Below are 16344 nucleotides of genomic sequence, written 5' to 3' on the forward strand. Positions count from 1 at the left end.
AAAATTAATAAAAACAGTTGGATGCACGCCTCAAGTTACCACTTGGTGTACTGTCAGCCTAATGGTGCCTATACCTAAGAAGCCTAAGCACCTTTCCCTTTGCGCTGCCTGTCCTATTCAGGCATCTCAGCCTGGAGTACCTGCTAACTTGCGCCTGCGCTGTTTGGAGGCTCAAAGAGAATTATCTTCCTCTTAGTTCACCAAGCCTGGTTCTTCCCAGCCAGATGTGGGTCTGGGTAAAGATGCATCAGGTGGGGCGCCTGATATTGGAACTCCCCTAACTGGTTTGTCAGTGGGTATGCCTCAGGTGCCTTCTGGTTTTAGCATGGATCCTTCAACATTTTCCTGGATAGAATATTTCCAGGGATTGCAATCCCTTTTTCAGGTGCAGTCCTCAGCCCCATCCAATGCTCCCAGCGCAGAGTCGCAGGTAGGAACCTCACTTGGACTTACTGTTAAGTGCCAGAGTACCCAGAGATCAGAGCAGATCTGCCCAATAGGGATCTGAATGGTACTGATGATGAGGCCGATCTTGACTCTAGATGGAGAAATTCCACTAGGATTAGAACCGTATAGGACTATGCTATGGTTCTTCCATAGAGATGAACTGCCAGCCCTGATTTCCCAGACCTTGAATATGTTGGGAGTACCTGGGCAGATTCCATGTCTGAGCCAAAGAAAAATCCCATTTTGTTTTCTCTCTGTAAAGCCTCTTGTTTTTTCCCTGTGATGGAGGCCGTTCAAGAATTGATTGATTTTTCAGTGGGGCACCCCAGAGGCTAATTTCAAAGGAGGTCTGGTTTTGGAAACCTGTACTTTCTGGATCCAGTTGAGAGGGAGCATTTACGTTTTCCAAAGGATGCACTTTCATATGCAATCTCCAAGTGGACGACTATCCCCCATAGAGGGAGGAGCGGCCTTGAAGGATGTACACGATAGTTTTAATCCTATCCTTAAGCAGGCATTTGAAACAGTGTCAATGACTTGGATTCCTATGTGTAGGTAAGCCTCCATCAGATCCAAAGAGTTCAAAAATTCGCCTTTGTAGATGGCCGTAATGACGGACCTCAATGTCTCCATGTGAAAACGAGGTACCCGACGCGCTCAGACCTTCTTTTAAGTCTAAGTCTAATATCTGACAGAAGGCATTGGAACCTTTTGCTCTCTCCCTAAGGTGGATGCTGCGGTTTCCGTGGTCACCAAGCGAACGACTATCCCGGTGTTAGGTTCCACAGCTTTGGAAGACATTCAGGATCACAAATTGGAGATTAATCTCAAGCGGACTTTTGAGGTCTCTGCCTTGGGCTTGAGAACTGCTATTTGTTCTAGTTTTTTATGCAGCGTGCGTGCCTCCGCTGGGTGCAGCAGTTGCAGGAGAGCCTGCCCAAGTTGGGGGAGGACTCAGACAAGGCTGAACAGATCGAGGCAGCCATGGCTTATGGGGCATATGCGCTTTATGATTTAGTACATACCTTCTCTAGGGTAATGGCTTTGGCTATGGCGGCCAGAAGATTATTTTGGTTGCATAACTGGATCGTGGGTGTGTCCTCCAAATCACAGTTAGGGTTGCCTCTTATTTGGGGAGGATCTTGAGTAGCTAATGACTCTTTACTTGACTTGTTCTTTCCTCTAACTGGATTTTTACATGGGAAGAGGGCTACTGGTATAAAATGTCCTTTCTGTTTTTTTCCAGTTTTGAATGGTTCTCCAGGTTTTATCAACCTCTGTGATGCTCTCAATGCCTGGCAGCTGGTAAAAGAGCTCAGGGTGGCTTTGGGTCTGCCTGCTGCAACCTCCTTCAAACACGTCAGTCCTGCAGGTGAGTGTGTAGGATGGGGAGGGAGGGACTTATAGAAAGTTTTTTGTAGGACCTTTTTGAAGTGGCTCTCTGGTGGTCCAGTGCATGATAGAACTTGGGTTTGAAGGTTGGTTTTGACTTTGTTCTAAAGGAACCATGCTTTTGTCAAGCACTGCTTCTTATGTGCAGCAGAACTCAGATTTCATAAACGGTAACTGTTTCTTTTAAGGCAGCAGGGCTTGCAATTTTAACCTTTCAAGTGACCAAAACCAAACCAGTTCCCTGTACTTACCCGGATCAGTCCAGACAGTGGGTTGTGTCTCCCTTCCAGCAGATGGAGTCAGAGAAAAGCTTGAAGGGTGCTCTCTTATAGCCTGGAACGCCCTCTACGTCCCTTCAGTATTTCTCTGACGCCAGCAGATGAAGGTTGCAGAACATGCGGTTCCCCATTTCAGGTACAGCAGGATAGAAGTTTAGATTTCTCTCTTGCATTCCTTCTTAAATTCTTTCACTGTCGGGATGGATCAAGTTTAAAAAGAAAAAGGGTCTCTGGCTTCTGTCACTTCCAAACTTGCAGGCAGAACTGGTAGCAGTATTACCTGGCATTTTTCAGAGTAGATTTGGTGAGTTTTTTTGTACTTTTTCCTTCTCAGGCTTCTCTGACTTTCAGGGGTGAATGTTGGTGGTCCAACCTCTCCCCCCCTCACGATGGCACACTGCCCTGAGATGCCGCCTTCTTCAGGGCAGAGCTAGCAGAGAGGCGACATTCCTCTGCTTTTTGTAAAAAGCCAAGCCGTTTTCTGAGCGGAGGTTCTCTTACCCACTCCTGCCAGGCTCCGGGGGTGTTTATTTATTACCAGACTTTCCCTTCCCCCATGCCACGCTCAGCGCAATGTGCTGCCTGCAGAGAGCCCGGGACACAGCTCTCCTGCGAAGGCATTTGTTTGAGGTGCCTCCCTGGCGGGGAGGGTCCCTCGAGGCCGTCTGGACATTCGGCTTTGTGCTCCCAGACACGATTGCTCACTGGGGGGGGGCGGCCCCGATCCCGTCTAGTGCGGGAACGGTGGCCATTTTGTTTTCAGAGCTGGGCGCTCCTAGGCAGCCAAATGAGGATGCAGACTCTGGTTTTTCTCCTTCCCCCACCGGTTTTAACTCCGGTTAACCCCCGGGCCAGGGGGCAACGCCAGGGGACCTTCTTGCCTTTCCTCACGCAGGACCTCCATCAGGACCTCCACCCCCAGCCTTTTTTCAGCTTATTTTGTGCTTCTTTTGCACAATGCTTATTTGGCCAGTTTGGAACAGTGCCAGGATGCATCTTCAGGCCCCCCTCCTCCTAAGGTGATTAGATTGACAGATCCTCTGCGGTCCGTGGCAGTTCCTCAGAGGTCCACTGCATCTCCTCAGGGATCCTCCTGAGTCAGGTTGGTCCCCCATCCGGATCCTTCTCCCCAGGATGCTCTGGGGCCGGTCCAGGATGATCTGACTTCTCACATGCACATGGAAGGGGATGACCCTAGGGTTTTATGCCTGTTTCAGAGGGATGAAGTTGATCCTTTCATCCCCCATGTCTTACCAGAGTTAGATTTTGAGGCTCCACAGGATCCACCTTGCACCAGTACGGGGGCCACAAAAGGGGATCCCGTCCTTGCCGGAATGCGTCCACCAGCAAAAACATTTCCATTTCATCCTATGCTCCTTCAATTGCTATCCAGAGAATGGGATTCACCAGAGTCTAGTCTGAGAGTAGAAAAGGCTACAGACAAGCTCTATCCTCTCCCAGAGGAATTCCTAGAACTCCTCAAAGTCCCCAAGGTAGTTGCGTCAGTAACGGCGGTCACAAAAAGGACTACCAATCCCAGTCACGAGTGGAGCTACCATCAAAGACCTCCAGGATCGGAAGCTCAAAGTCTATCTTAAAAGGATTTTTGAGGTATCAGCCTTGGGGGTAAGAGCCATAGTGTGCAGCTCTTTAATGCAGCGTGCAGGTCTCAGATGGTCCAACAGCTGCTCTGTGCTCAAGACCTGCCACAAGAGGAAGCGCAACAGGCAGAACGCCTGGAAGCGGTAATAGCTTATGGAGCGGATGCGCTATATGACTGACTCCACGTCCTGGCCAGTTCAATGATATCAGCAGTCTCTGCCAGGCGTCCCCTCTGGCTCCGTAATTGGTCGGCTGATTCTTTGTCAGACTCAGCTGGGATCTCTCACCTTCAAAGGCAAATTACTGTTTGAAGATGGAACAACTCATCAAATCCCTGGAAGAGAACAAGGTGCATAAGCTGCCGGAGGATCGATCGTCCTCTGACCTCCAGGACGTTCAATTCTAGAAGCTGATTCCAGGGTCAGCAGCGTTTTCGACAGTAAAGACCAGCCTCTCAAAGACTTCCTTCCTCACGGTCGCAGTCCTGGTCTCATTCCTTTCGCGGTCAAAGACCAGCTTGAGACAGCCTCCCTCAGGGGGCCTCTTCCAATTCTTTCCAATGAAGAATTGCTGGCCCACTCTTCGACACCACCCCCCCCCCCCCCCAGGATAGGGGGATGTCTCTCCCTCTTTTATGAGGAGTGGGTCAAAATTACCTCAGACCGATGGGTTCTGGATATTCTACAGCACAGCTACGCTTTTAGAATTTGCTGGACAGACTTCTCTTCTCTCCCTGAGGCCCAGTGAAGAAATAACATGTAGTACGTCAGATGCTCAACCAGCTCATGGGCTTAGGTGCCATCCTCCCGGTGCCCACGAAGAAGCAAGGATTAGGCCTTTATTCAGTCTACTTCGTCATCCCCAAAAAGGAAGACTCCTTCCGTCCAATCCTGGATCTCAAGATGGTCAACAGGGTCCTCAGGATCCCACGTTTCAGGATGGAGACGTTACACTCCGTAATGGTGGTGCACCGCGAAGAATTCCTAGCCTCCTTGGACTTGACGGAGGCTTATCTCCACATCCTCAAGGAAGATCACCGCTTCCTTCGCTTCAAAATCCTCAGTCAACATTTTCAATTTCAGGCCCTACCCTTCGGCCTAGCGACCGCTCCCCGCATCTTCACCAAGGTCGTGGTGGTGGCAGCAGCCCTATGGAGGGAGGAGATTCTAGTCCACCCCTACCTGTATGACTGGCTCATTCGAGTGAAGTCCCTGGAGCTTTGCCAGCGGGCAGTCGACGTCTTGCAGCTTCTCCACTCTCTCGGATGGGTTGTCAATTTTGCCAAGAGCAGCCTTATTCCTTCTCAGATGCTCGACTTCTTAGGAGCAAGCTTCGATACCAATTTTGGCAAAGTCTTCCTGCGTCAGGACCGTGCTCGGTTGCTTATCTCTCAGGTACAGCGCTTCCGTTGCCTCACTCCCCACAGCATGGGACTATCTCCAGGTCCTGGGCTCGATGGCTTCAACTATATATTTTGTTCTTTGGGCCTTTGCGCATTTGCGTCCTTCGCTGGAAGCCAGTGTCTCAGGAGTTCCAAGCACTCCTTCCACTGCCGGAAGTTGCCAAGGAGAGCCTGAGCTGGTGGCTCAGTCTGGATCACTTGCTGCAGGGAGTGGACTTGGAAATCCCACAGTGGGTGATCACCACAGATGCCAGCCTCTCTGGATGGGGAGCTGTGTGTCAAATGCAGTTGGCACAGGAACGATGGACATCAGTGTAAGCGACGTGGCTGATCAATTGTCTCAAAACCAGAATGGTTAGTCTTGCTTTGAAGCATTTCTTCCCCCTAGTTCATCACCAAGCCATAAGGATACTCTCAGTCAGCGCCACTACAGTAGCGTACATCAACTGTCAAGGAGGAACAAAGCCGCTATGTCTCTCAGACGGACAAGTTAATGGCGTGGGTGGCACTCCACCTCTCCCGCCTAGCGGCGTCCCACATAGCAGGAGTGGACAGTGTCAAAGTGGATTTCTTAAGCTGTCAACACACAGATCCCAGAGAGTTGGAACTCTCCGAGAAAGCAGTGGCTCTCCTTTTCGCCCGGTGGGGAACTCCCCATCTGGATCTGATGGCCACTCAAAAGAACGCAAAGACTCTGTGCTGCTTCAGTCGCCGAAGGGAGCACGGTGCAGAAGGAGTGGATGCCCTAATCCTCCCTTGGCTGCGAAACCTCCTACTTTGTGTTCCTACCATGGCCCCTGGTGGGAAAGTTACTTCGAAGAATAGAGATTCACCAAGGTCCTGTAATTTTAGTGACACCAGAAAGGTCTGCAAACCACTGTCTTCATGACCAAGTCAACCTTGCGGTGAATGGACCTCTCTGCCTGGGACATCTTCCCAACCTTCTGTGTCGGGGTCCTGTATTTTTCGGCCGGGCAGATCGCTTCTGTCTTGCGGCCTGGCTTTTGAGAGGCGCAGGATGAGGAGACTGGGCTACCCGGAGGATGTTATTTCGACCTTCCTCAAGGCTAGGAAGACTTCCACTTCCACCTCCTACATGCAGGTGTGGAAAGTCTCTTTGAGGCCTGGTGGGAATCCACAGGTGTATCTCCATGTCGCACTTCAGTAGTCCAGATACTATCCTTCTTACAGCGAGGCCTGGAGAAGGGGTTGGCATACAATTCCCTGAGGGTTCAGGTGGCAGCCCTTGGTTCCCTTGTCAGTCACCTGGGTGGATCTCCTCTTTCGTCACATCCTGATATAGTCCGGTTTCTAAAGGAGTTCGGATTCTAGGTGATCCTCCTTTCGAGCCACTGAGAAGAGGTACCCTCAAAGACCTTACTCAAGACAGTTTTCCTGGTGTCCATCTGTTCTGTCCGCCAGATCTCTGAGCTTCAAGCTTTGTCGTGCAGGGAGCCTTCCCTCCGTTTCACAGATTCCTGCCAAAGGTGGTCTCGGCCTTTCATTTGAATCAATCGGTGGAACTACCATCCTTCCCTGACGAGGATCCCAGAGAACTTAGACAACTCTGTCAAGTGCGTCCTAATTCGAAGAAAAGTGAATCTATATACAGACAACAACCAACAAGAACTGAATTACATAGTCTGGGTAAACAAATAAGCATGGGTGTAGCTTGTTTATTGCGGCGGTTACTACCCCTAACTAATTAGGCTAGATATTTCACTTAGATGCAGTTCCAACATTGCTCTCTACATTGATGGTGGGGGTGGAAGGGAAATAGAACCAAAGGGTTGCTAAAAGCCAGGAGTAACTGATAAGAATGAGAAAAAAAACTGCAAAATTTGCTGGGCAGACTGGATGGGCTGTTTGGTCTTCTTCTGCTGTCATTTCTATGATATTGGGAGGTTACAAATGAATTCCGCTTATTGGACCATCTTTGTCCTGTGGAGCGGACCCAAAAGGGGGAACAAGGCTTCTAAAACCACAATTACTCACTAGTTAAAAGAAGCAATCTCTTCGGCGTACGTTGGTGCTGGTCGGCCACCTCCAGAGGGCATCAAGGCTCATTCGCTCCGTGCTCAAGCAGCTTCCTGGGCAGAAAGCCAGGCAGTCTCGCCGCAGGACATATGCAGAGCAGCTACCTGGAAATTGTTGCACACCTTTGCACGTCGCTATCGCTTAAATCTCCAAACACCAGGTTTTGGCTCCTTTGGCGCTCAGGTCATTAGAGCAGGGCTATCCAGGGCCCACCCTACGTAGGGAAGCTTTGTTAAATCCCACTGTTTGGACTGATCGGGTACGTACAGGGAAAAGAAAATTATTCCTTACCTGCTAATTTTCATTCCTGTAGTACCGCAGATCAGTCCAGACACCCACCTAAGAGTAGATATGGGTTTTGGGATCGTCTACACAGTACATTTGAATATCTGCTCGAATGATTAACAGTATGAGAACTGTTCGTGTATTGCCAATGGTTTCTTTTGCAAGTTTGTTCTCACTACAATTTCTAATCCAAAACATTCTTGTACATAGTTAGTTTTAAGGTTGGTTTACTTGATCCATTCCATGGTTTCTTCTTGCTTTGAAATACTCAATACTGAAGGGATGCAGAGGGCGCTCCAGGCTATAAGAGAGCACCCTTCAAGCTTTTCTCTGACTCCATCTGCTGGAAGGAAGGAGGCTAAATGGCGCAAAAACCCAGGAACCAACACCCTTTCAATCTACAAATCATCTCTGCACCAATACAAATCAAGCACCCTAAGATCCAAGAGGGACTACTACGCCGCGAAGATACACGACCTTGTTTTCGATGCCAAAGCCCTCTTCAGCTATGTAGCCAACCTCACACAAGTAAACCAACCAGAGATTACACATGACCAAGCTCAATCAAAAGCAGAAGAATTAGCTCTATTCTTCAACAACAAAATCAATACTCTCCTATCGCAGCTCCCCACGAACCCCACTGTTCCACTAACTACTCCTCAACCCTCAATCAACTACACTCGGTTAGAAGAACTTGACACAACTTCATCCGCTGAGATCCAAGGAATTCTAAGGAAAATGAAACCATCTTCTCATCCTTCGGATCACATCCCAGCCAAACTACTACTAGCAATTCCAGAATCCATCTCCAAAACCCTGGCAGACATCATAAATTGCTCCCTCACACAAGGATTCTACCTGGACAACCTCAAACTTGCCTCACTCAAACCCCTTCTCAAAAAAACCAAATCTCAACCCTAACGATCCTAACAATTTTAGACCGATAGCTAACCTCCCATTCATAGCCAAGATAATGGAAAAATTGGTAAACTCACGACTCTCAAACCACATTGAAGACAACAACCTTCTATTTCCATCACAATACGGATTCCGTAAAACCCTAAGCACGGAAGCCCTCCTCATCTCTGACTGACCACATCATCCTAGGCTTAGACAAAGGACAAGCCTTCCTTCTGATACTACTCGACCTCTCGTCTGCATTTGATACGGTCAATCACTCCCTTCTCATCAACCAATTATCAGCCATAGGTATCTCAGGCACTGCCCTATCATGGTTCAGAACCTTCCTCAGCAACAGAGGTTATAAGGTTAAGATTCATAATAAAGAATCCTCTCTACACCCCGCATCAGTAGGAGTCCCTCAGGGCTCATCCCTGTCTCCTACCTTGTTTAACATTTATCTGTTACCCTTATGCAAACTTCTCACTGACCTCAATCTCAAACATTTTCTCTACGCTGACGATATACAGGTCCTGATCCCCATCGAAGAGTCGCTTGCAAAAACACTGTTGCACTGGGAATCCTGCCTCCAAAATATCAAACAACTTCTTACAAGTCTCAACCTGATACTAAATTCATCAAAAATGGAACTTCTACTCATCACACCAGAAAACAGCTCCATCACATACACCCATCCTACCGTACCAAACACTTCACAAGTGAGAGATCTAGGAGTTCAAATTGACAATCACCTAAACCTGAAAGCTAACATCAACAAAACCACCAGAGACTGCTTTTATAAGCTCCAAGTGCTGAAAAGAATACGACCTCTCTTCCACACACATGACTTCAGAACGATTCTACAATCAATCATTTTCGCAAAGCTGGACTATTGTAACACCATCATGCTTGGTCTCCCTTCATCACACACCAAACCATTACAAATGGTCCAAAACGCCTCCGCCCGTATACTCACCAACACTAGGAGAAGAGAACACATAACACTTATCTTGATGGACCTCCATTGGCTGCCCATCCACTTCAGAATAATCTACAAGGCCATTCTCACCATTTTCAAAAACATCCATCAATTAGCCCCAATCGATCTCCATATCCCCCTCCGATTACACCATTCCACAAGACCGACAAGAGATGCTTACAAAGGATCACTTCAAGTACCTCCAGCCAAGACTACCAGACACATCACGCTTAGAGATCGTGCATTCTCCACAGCCGGTCCAACATTATGGAACTCCATTCCCCCGGATCTTAGAATGGAACCCAACATCTCAACATTCAAGAAAAGACTCAAAACGTGGCTGTTCACGCAGGCCTTTCCTAACTCCAACTCCATCTAACTCCCTTCATTCAACACGCTCCACTAGTATTAGCGTTAATAGCCACCTCTCACAATGTTATTTATACATATATATAACTATCTGATCTTCATTTCCCTTCTCTTTCCAAGTTATTGTTTTCCTTGTTATATGTAACTGCTTTTCTGCACTATTGTTTAAATGGTAAAGTTTATTATAATTGCACCCCTGTTTCTTGTGAACCAGCATGATGGGACCACAGTCTTGAATGTTGGTATATAAAAAAGTTAAATAAATAAATAAAATCTTTTTTTTTTTTCCCCCTCTCCTTTTGTACTGTTTGGCTGTTGCTGGTTTTGTCCATAAGGTGCTGCTGTAGGAGCGCCGCTCACGGAGGAAGAAGCACAAGTCTGCATGGTGCACGATCTTCATAAAACCTTAACCCCTTTGGCAACTGCTTATGCAAGAGCGAGAGGTAGGTTCTGGGGCCAGCAAGCCCGTTGTAAGTTAACCAGCAGTTCCCAGCTTCCCCTCTCTGCAGGATAAGTCTGAAAAGATGAGCCATCTGAAAAGCAGTTCTAAAGGGTTTTGGAGTTGGGGGGGGGGGGGAAGGGGTTTCCTCCCCTCCTGAAAAAATAAGCCTGGGAACTCTCTTGAGTTACAAAATTAGTAATTGGAACTGAGCGAGTACAGGGAAAGCTTTCGAGCCTGTCTCTTGGCGTGTATATGTAACATGAAATGCCCATATTCATCTGCCTAGCACAGAGACCCCCAAAAAGGGGAGAGGATGAAAAAGCAGTGGTACAACTGGCAAGCTCACAACTAGCTTTTGTTTACTATGGCTAGGGTTCTTAGTTTTCAGTTATTTTATTTTGCCAAGTTTGATATAACACACAGGAGAAAAACCAGTGGAAAAGTCATTTTTCAGCTGTCATTTTTTTTTTTTGTTATAATATCGAAATTCCCAGGCAAAACAAAAATTGAAAACCAAGGTCCCTAACTATGACATAATCTGATTGTGGGAATGGGCAGAAATCACCTAACATACGTATAGGATGGTTTGCCTGCTTTCCTGGCTAACAGCAAAAAAATGGGACCCACAGGTAGTGAAGCAGAAGGTGGTTGTGGTGGTGGTGGTAAGGGCAAGGAAGGGTGACCAGAGCTAGATTAATTTTATGCAAGAACTGCAGAGACTAGGTAAGCCAGATTATTGTAATTATTTATTTTATAGCACTGTAGAAGTATCTCCTCCCTTTCTCTGCTGACCATTCCTCTCCCTATGTGGCCAAGCATCATTAAAGTGACCAGCAATAGTCAGAAAGATGCTTAGCTGCAAAGGGAGAGGAGAAATGGAAATGAGGAGGTCTTTAATGGTTGTCTTAATTAAAGATTAATCTTGTGAAAATCTTTTCATGGAAATAATTGCAATTTGGTCCAGAGAGTGAAGGTGGGTGGGGTGGGGGGGGGGGGGGGGGGGGGTATGACTAAGAGTTGGTGAGGGTTGGAGGCAGGAGTTTGTGTGTGGGTTTTGTTTATTTACATGTGTGAAAAAAAGTCTTGCAGGGAGAGTGTGCTAGCTGACTAGGAGGAGGTCCGTGTGGATTTGAAATGTTTGGACATGGGATTTAAGCCAGAGATGCTTGCCAGAGGGAGGGGCACAAGAATATAGAGTGAATTCTGGAAGTTAGCCAAGGATGGGGATTAGTATTCCTTACCACAGAAGTGGGCAGTTCCACTCCTTGAGGGACCACAAACCAGTTAGGTTTTCAGGATATCAATAATGAATAGCATGAGATAGATTTGCATACAATTGAGGCAGTGTGCATACACATTTCTCTCCTTTTATAATCCTTTTGGATCTTCTGAAAACCCAAATAGTTTGCAGCCCTTGAAGATCAGTTGTCCATACCTTCTTCTTTTTTTTTTTTTTTTTTTTTGAGAAAGGGAGGAGCAAATATGTCAGCATGGGAGAGTATAAAGTTATAAGAAGAAACTGCCTTGTCCACAGACTGATGTAATCATTAGAAGAGAGATGAGACAGTGCAGAGGATGGAAGGGTCAATAGCTTGGAGATTCCAAATTATGTTGGTGACTGGATGAACCTGTGGGGGTGGGTGGTATTAAGTTTAACATCATAACATGATGGTCATGGGGAAGAACTGAGGTGGAGAAGTTTTGAGAGAGCAGTTGGAAGGTAGGGACTAGATCAAGACAGTGGCCATGCTCTTAAGTAAGGGAGGTAGAGCAAGGAGCTTTGAGGCATAAGCCAGAGGAGTCATTGGCATGGAGATTAGCCTTCAAGAATGAGGCAAGGGGAAGACCTTCAAGGAAGAAGCAGGGCAGTGCAAGGGCATTGGGCACTGTAGATGAACCTTAGAGCCTTGTTGCCCCCTCCTCCCTCACCCCCTGGGCTTCCCCACACACAATTAAAATTTATGCAATAATAGATTTTACATGAAAAATGGCATTGAGGTTAAATATTACTAGCTTATATTACATGTACTACTGTGGTGCCAACCAGAATACCCTACAAAAAAAAGATCAGTCTAGACTGCTTGGTTATGCCTCCCTTCCAGCAGATGGAATCAGAGAAAAAAGCTGAAAGGCACCCCCTAACACAGTGTGCCACCTGCGATCCTTCAGTATTTCTCTGACTCCAGCAGATGAAGGAATTTGTGTGTGGGTTTTGTTTTGTGCAAATTAGCAAGGAACAGGACCATTTGGTTCTTATCTATTTTAAGGGGTTCTTCTACCCTTACTTAACTTTGACTAGATCAGCTCTTAGTAAGTTGCATTTAAAAAAAACAAAACAAACAGGAGAAGCCAGTTATACAAATAACTGAATACAGATCTTCTCAAAGAGGAGGGCAGTTTTTGTCTCACCCCTGATAACAGGCAGGGCTGGGCTTCTTGCCCTAGAGCCTCTATACCCGGAGAGTATTTACAAGACCAGGTGAGTAGGGGGGATTTACTGGTGGGCTGGTCCTTCCCTCCCCCCCCCTTACAGTTCCAGAGAAGTTTCATTCCTCTGAAGGGAGCTGTCAGTGTGTTTAAGACCAGGGACGTGCATTCCCCTGCTTAATCGGCTCTGTTTATAAAAAAAAATAAAAATAAAAATCAGTCTGCTTTATTCTCCGGGCCTCGGGAGGAAATACTTTTTTTTCAGCTGCTGATTTCTTTGAGTGATGGCCCTACCATGCCGCGGGGATTGCGGTGTTCAGCCTGTGGAGAGCCAGCAACGCAGCTCTCCTGCGAAGGCCTCTGATATCGCTGCATCCCTGGGGGAGAAGGGCCTTCGCAATTGCCTATTACAGGCAAAAGATTCTTTGCCGCGATCGCGCGGCTTAGGGAGGAATCCCTCAACTCAGTTCCAACAGCCTGCCCCGTCCCTGATGAACGCGGGAACAGCGGACAGTTTACCTGGTTCGGGCTTTGATCCTGCGCAGGGCTCTGGGGGAGGGGATCTTCCACCGCAGCTTTCCCCTCCTAATTTAAGCCCTGAAAGGCCTATTGATGTGGGGCTTGATCCTCCGTCTGCCTTGCCTCTGGGGGTGCCTTAGAGACAGCACACTTTTTCTTTTCAGTTTGTTCTATAAAACCCTATCAATAATCCACAAAGCCATCTATAACTCCACTCCAATTGACCTCACCATCCCTTTACAGCTTCACTCCACCTCCCGTCCGACGAGACTAGCTCAGAAAGGCACGCTAAGGGCCCATCCTCTCAAGACATCACTAAGCAGAAGAGCTCTTTCCGCCGCTGGTCCTAAACTTTGGAACTCTCTCCCACCAGACCTTAGAATTGAACAATCGACACCCACCTTTAAAAAAAAAAAAAAAGATTCAAGACCTGGTTGTTAAACCAAGCATTCTCTTAATCCTAATCCCAATATCTAAGCTTTGATCTTCATGGCGGTCCACTATTTGTATATATTTACTCTCCTTGCCCTTTATAAGTTGTTTATTTCTCCAAGTTCTATTTACCTTGTTCATTGTAAGACATTATTCTATATACTGTCAATCTATTGTTGTAATGTAAACCGAAGTGATTAGTAACTTTGTTACCAGAACTTTGGTATATAAAACTGTTAAATATTGCTATGTAAAGCTTATATGGAGGCAGATCTGGATTTGCAGTTTTTTCCGCCAGCAAAGATTTCTAGGCCCCGTCCAGCTCTGCAGTGGTGATCCCACGCCCCAAGACCCTCTCGCGGCAGCTATGAACAATGATGTTGACAATTCCGCTCCAGTTGAAGGGGATGATGACCCACGGGTGCTCAGACTATTTCACAGGGAGAAACTAGAACCTCTGATACCTCATGTTCTATTGGAACTTGATATTCCGGCTCCGCAGTCAGTGGTGGAGCCTTCCTCAGGGGATCCTGTTCTGTCGGGGCTTCGGGCTCCACCTGAAACTTTTCCCTTTCACCCGTCTTTTGCAGCTTATGACGCGGGAATGGGACGCGCCAGAGGCCGGTCTCAGGGTTAGTAGGGCCATGGAAAAGCTTTATCCGCTTTCAGAGTTTCATTAGATCTTCTCAAGATTCCGAAAGTGGATGCGGCCATTTTGGCAAGCACACTACGATCCCAGTGACGGGTGGGGCTGCGCTAAAAGATCTTCAGGATAGGAAATTGGAAATACTTCTCAAAAGGATCTTTGAAGTATCTGCGCTGGGCGTTAGGGCAGCAGTCTGCAGTAGTCTCATGCAATGGGCTACCCTTCGTTGGGTGCAGCAGCTGCTCACCACTCAAGAGCTTCCCCCGGCAGAGATGGAGCAGGCGGAACGTATGGAGACGGCGGTGGCTTACACGGCAGATGCCTTGTATGATCTCCTTCATACCTCCTCCCACACTATGTCTTCGGCGGTGTCAACGAGGTGGCTCCTGTGGCTTTGCAACTGGTTGGCTGATGTCTCAGCTGGGTTCTTTCCCGTTTAAAGGCAAGCTCTTATTTGGAGATGAGTTGGAACTTCTCATTAAGTTCTTAGGGGACAACAAAGTCTACAAGCTCCCTGAGGACAAGCCCAGGTCTTCTCGCCCCTTCAGTTTGTTTTGGGGTCGTTTTCGTGGTCAACGCCGTTTTCATACCAGTAGAGCACCATCCTTTGCTCCGCAGCAGTCGTCTGCGAGGTCCCAGGCTTGGGCTCATTCCTTTCGCGGCAGATGGCCTCCTCATGACGGACCCTCCCAAGGATTCTCCGCAAACAAGTCTACCCAATGAAGGTGCGCTGGCCCATTCCTCCGTTCCAATGATCGGAGGTTGTCGCTCTCGGTTTCACGAGGAATGGATCAAGATCACTTCGGATCAGTGAGTTTTAAACATAGAACGCGGTTACGCTTTGGATTTTGCTCGCCCGCTCCGGGATCTTTCCTTGGTGTCTCCTTGCGGGTCCCAGGTAAAAAGGCAGGTGGTCCTCCAGACCCTGTGCCGATTGCAGGCTCTCGGAGCGATTGTACTGGTTCCGCCGGACGAGCGCTGGGCCAACAGATACTCAATTTACTTCGTGGTTCCCAAGAAGGAGGGCTCCTTCCGACTGATATTGGACCTGAAGATCAACAGAGCGCTTCGGGTACCCCGATTTCACATGGAGACGTTGAGATCCATCATTGCGGCCGTCCACAAAGGAGAATTTTTGGCCTCTTTGGATTTGATGGAGGCTTACCTTCACATAGGGATCCAAGAGCATCATCGGAGGCTTCTACGATTCATGGTCTTGGGTGAGCATTACCAGTTTCAGGCGCTTCAATTCAGCTTGGCGACTGCTCTCTGTTTTTCACCAAGGTAATGGTGGTAGTAGCAGCAGCTCTCCAGCGAGAGGGGATTTTGGTTCACCTCTATTTAGACGATTGGCTCATTCGGGCAAAGTCGGAAGAGCTTTGCAAGGTGGCAGTTCAGTCAGTCTTGCACCATCTTCATTCGCTCGAATGGGTAGTCAATTACTCCAAGAGCCAGCTGGTACTGTCCCAGATATTGGAATTCCTGGGAGCCTGTTTAGACACAATAGTGGGCAAAGTTTTCCTTCCTCAGGAGTGGATGGACGAGCTGATGGCTCAGGTTCGCCGGCTGTTGGCCCTACCCTTGCCCATGGTGTGGGATTATTTACAAGTTCTTGGCTCTATGGCATCTACCCTGGAGTTGGTTCCCTGGGCATTTGCTCATATGAGGCCTTTGCAGAGGGCGTTGCTTTCCCGCTGGGACCCAAGTCCGAGGAGTTCCACTTGCCCTTACCCCTCATGGATCCAGCCAGGACCAGTCTCGGATGGTGGTTAGTTCCCAAGCACTTACAACAGGGGATGGACCTGGAGAATCCCCAGTGGCTGATTGTGGCAACGGATGCCAGTCTTTCAGGTTGGGGAAGCAGTGTGTCAGTCGTGATCGGCACAGGGTCAGTGGACAACCCAGGAGTCCAAGTGGTCCATAAATCACTTGGAGATGAGGGCGGTTCGTCTAGCTCTGCGCAGTTTTCTTCCTCTCATTCAGCATCAGTCGGTAAGGGTTCTATCCGACAATGCGACGACTGTGGCATACATCAATCGTCAAGGGAGAACAAAGTTGGCCAGTGGCCGCAGAAGCGGAAAAGCTCATGGCCTGGGCGGAACGTCATCTGGCCTGGATGGCAGCATCTCACATAGCCGGAGTAGACAACGTACAGGCAGATTTTCTCAGTTGTCAACAACTAGACCC

At 48.0% G+C, this 16344-nt stretch overlaps 1 protein-coding gene across 1 annotated transcript in view; it reads left to right on the forward strand.

Moving 5' to 3' along the window:
- Positions 1-16344, forward strand: part of LOC115094435 (bifunctional purine biosynthesis protein PURH-like) — a 113179-nt gene that overhangs the window by 42954 nt on the left and 53881 nt on the right. The window contains exons 8-9 of the mRNA XM_029607488.1: positions 1694-1819; positions 10027-10134. Coding sequence (XP_029463348.1) covers positions 1694-1819; positions 10027-10134 — 234 coding nt within the window. The remainder of the gene's footprint in view (positions 1-1693; positions 1820-10026; positions 10135-16344) is intronic.

Source organism: Rhinatrema bivittatum, chromosome 6, assembly GCF_901001135.1.
Source record: "Rhinatrema bivittatum chromosome 6, aRhiBiv1.1, whole genome shotgun sequence".
NCBI classification, from domain to species: Eukaryota; Metazoa; Chordata; class Amphibia; order Gymnophiona; family Rhinatrematidae; genus Rhinatrema; species Rhinatrema bivittatum.